Source organism: Empidonax traillii, unplaced genomic scaffold, assembly GCF_003031625.1.
Source record: "Empidonax traillii isolate 1590-97213 ecotype Southwest subspecies unplaced genomic scaffold, ASM303162v1 scaffold816:size509043, whole genome shotgun sequence".
Lineage (NCBI taxonomy): Eukaryota > Metazoa > Chordata > Aves > Passeriformes > Tyrannidae > Empidonax > Empidonax traillii.
The window spans coordinates 1,388-2,918 of NW_020956009.1; the positions used below are offsets into that span (position 1 = coordinate 1,388).

The 1,531-nt window shown below is 56.4% G+C and overlaps 1 protein-coding gene across 1 annotated transcript; it reads left to right on the forward strand.

Annotated features, from left to right (window-relative positions):
• Window positions 1-6: 6 nt before the first annotated feature.
• On the forward strand, window positions 7-1,446 carry LOC114066832 (tyrosine-protein phosphatase non-receptor type substrate 1-like; the record flags this gene model as incomplete). Its single annotated transcript, XM_027901858.1, has 4 exons — window positions 7-217; window positions 368-718; window positions 975-1,073; window positions 1,421-1,446. Coding segments are annotated over 4 exons (687 nt in total), but the record flags the coding sequence as incomplete, so codon positions are not given.
• Window positions 1,447-1,531: the final 85 nt, after the last annotated feature.

Here is a 1,531-nt window from a genome sequence, read left to right on the forward strand (position 1 = left end):
GAAAACATTGGTGTGAAATGGTTCAAGGACAAAGCCTCCGTCTCATCTCAGCTGCCCCAGGTCACTGAATGGCGGGAGAAATCCTACAACATGTCCAGCAATGTGACAGTGGTCCTAGAGGAGCGGGACGTCCTCTCACGGCTCATCTGTGAGGTGCAGCACTCGGCATCACCGACCTCGCTGCTGGGGGTCTACCAGCTCAGCAGAGTCCTGAGAGGTGAGGGCTGGGGCATTTGTGCTGGGGTGTCCTGCTCCTGTGGGGCTGGGGGTCCTGGAGTGGGTACAGTGGGTCGTGGGGTGGGGACAGGACACCCTGATGGCAGCAGAGCCAGGGACGTCAGACAGCAGGCGCTACCTCTCTTCCCAGTTTCCCCCAGTGTCGATGTGAGCGCTAACCAGACGAGCCCCGTTGAGGTGAACAAGACCATGAAATTCACCTGCCACGTGAAGGGGTTTTACCCAGAAACTGTGGCTGTTTCCTGGCTGGAGGACGGGGTGAAGATAAAGGAGGAGAAGGACTCCCGGCCGTCGGTGTTCCGCCAGGGCTTGTTGGAGCTGAGGAGCCAGCTGGAGGTGCAAGCGACAGAAGAGAAGAATGGGTCCATGTTCACCTGCCTGGTTGTCCACGATGCTCAGGCCCCTGTCAACCAGTCAGCCATCCTGTGGATCGCCAGCCTGGACCAGCAGGGACTGAGCAAGGGGTCCCAGATATACAGTGGTGCGTCAGAGCTGGGTGGGGTGCCTGCTAGGGTGGCTGTATGGTGTAACCTCCTGAGAAAGCCCAATGCCCCATCAAAATCTGGTTGAAGGACTAAATCTCTGTACCAGGGGGATGGAGGGTGTGATAGTGGCAGGCTTCGAGCTGTCCTCCTCAGGGCTTCATGTATAATTGGGCCAACCCCAGCTGTGAGTCTGCAGGTACTGTGGGGGTACCAGGTTCCTGGGCCATGGTGACCTTTTCATTCATGTTTCAGGCAATTTGCTCATCTACATTGTGGTGGCCGTGGTCTGCTTGGTGCTGGCCCTGCTGGTGGCTGCAATTCTGTACCTCATCAGGACAAAGCAGATGAAGGGTAAGGGAGCTGAGTGCGTGGCAGGGAGGCAGCTGCTCCCAAGCCCCTTCTTTCTCTCTCTCACATTAGTGCTTGGACAATTCTTGGTGGCTCCTGCCCAGTGGGATGATGGATAGAGGCGCCCTGGCTGTTTGCAGGCAGCAGAGAAAGCGCTCTGCTCTGTCTGACCCCTGCCCTCTCCTGTAGGGAATAATGGAGTGAAACTCTGGGCAAATGTAGGCATTTGCCTCTGGGAAGAGATGTCTCCTTGCCCTTGTAGCAGCCTCTGTTCCATGCCTGGGGAAATGGGGGGGGGGTTATGTTGTTTCCTGGATTATTTCTTTCCTAAACTATTTCTCTTCCAGCAGGTAAAAGCTCACCAACTGCCAGGTGAGTGCAGTTCTTCTCTAGTCACTGGGTATCCTGTGGGCTCTCTGAGCTGGACACCTCTGGCCCACAAACAGAGTCCCTCAGGACTG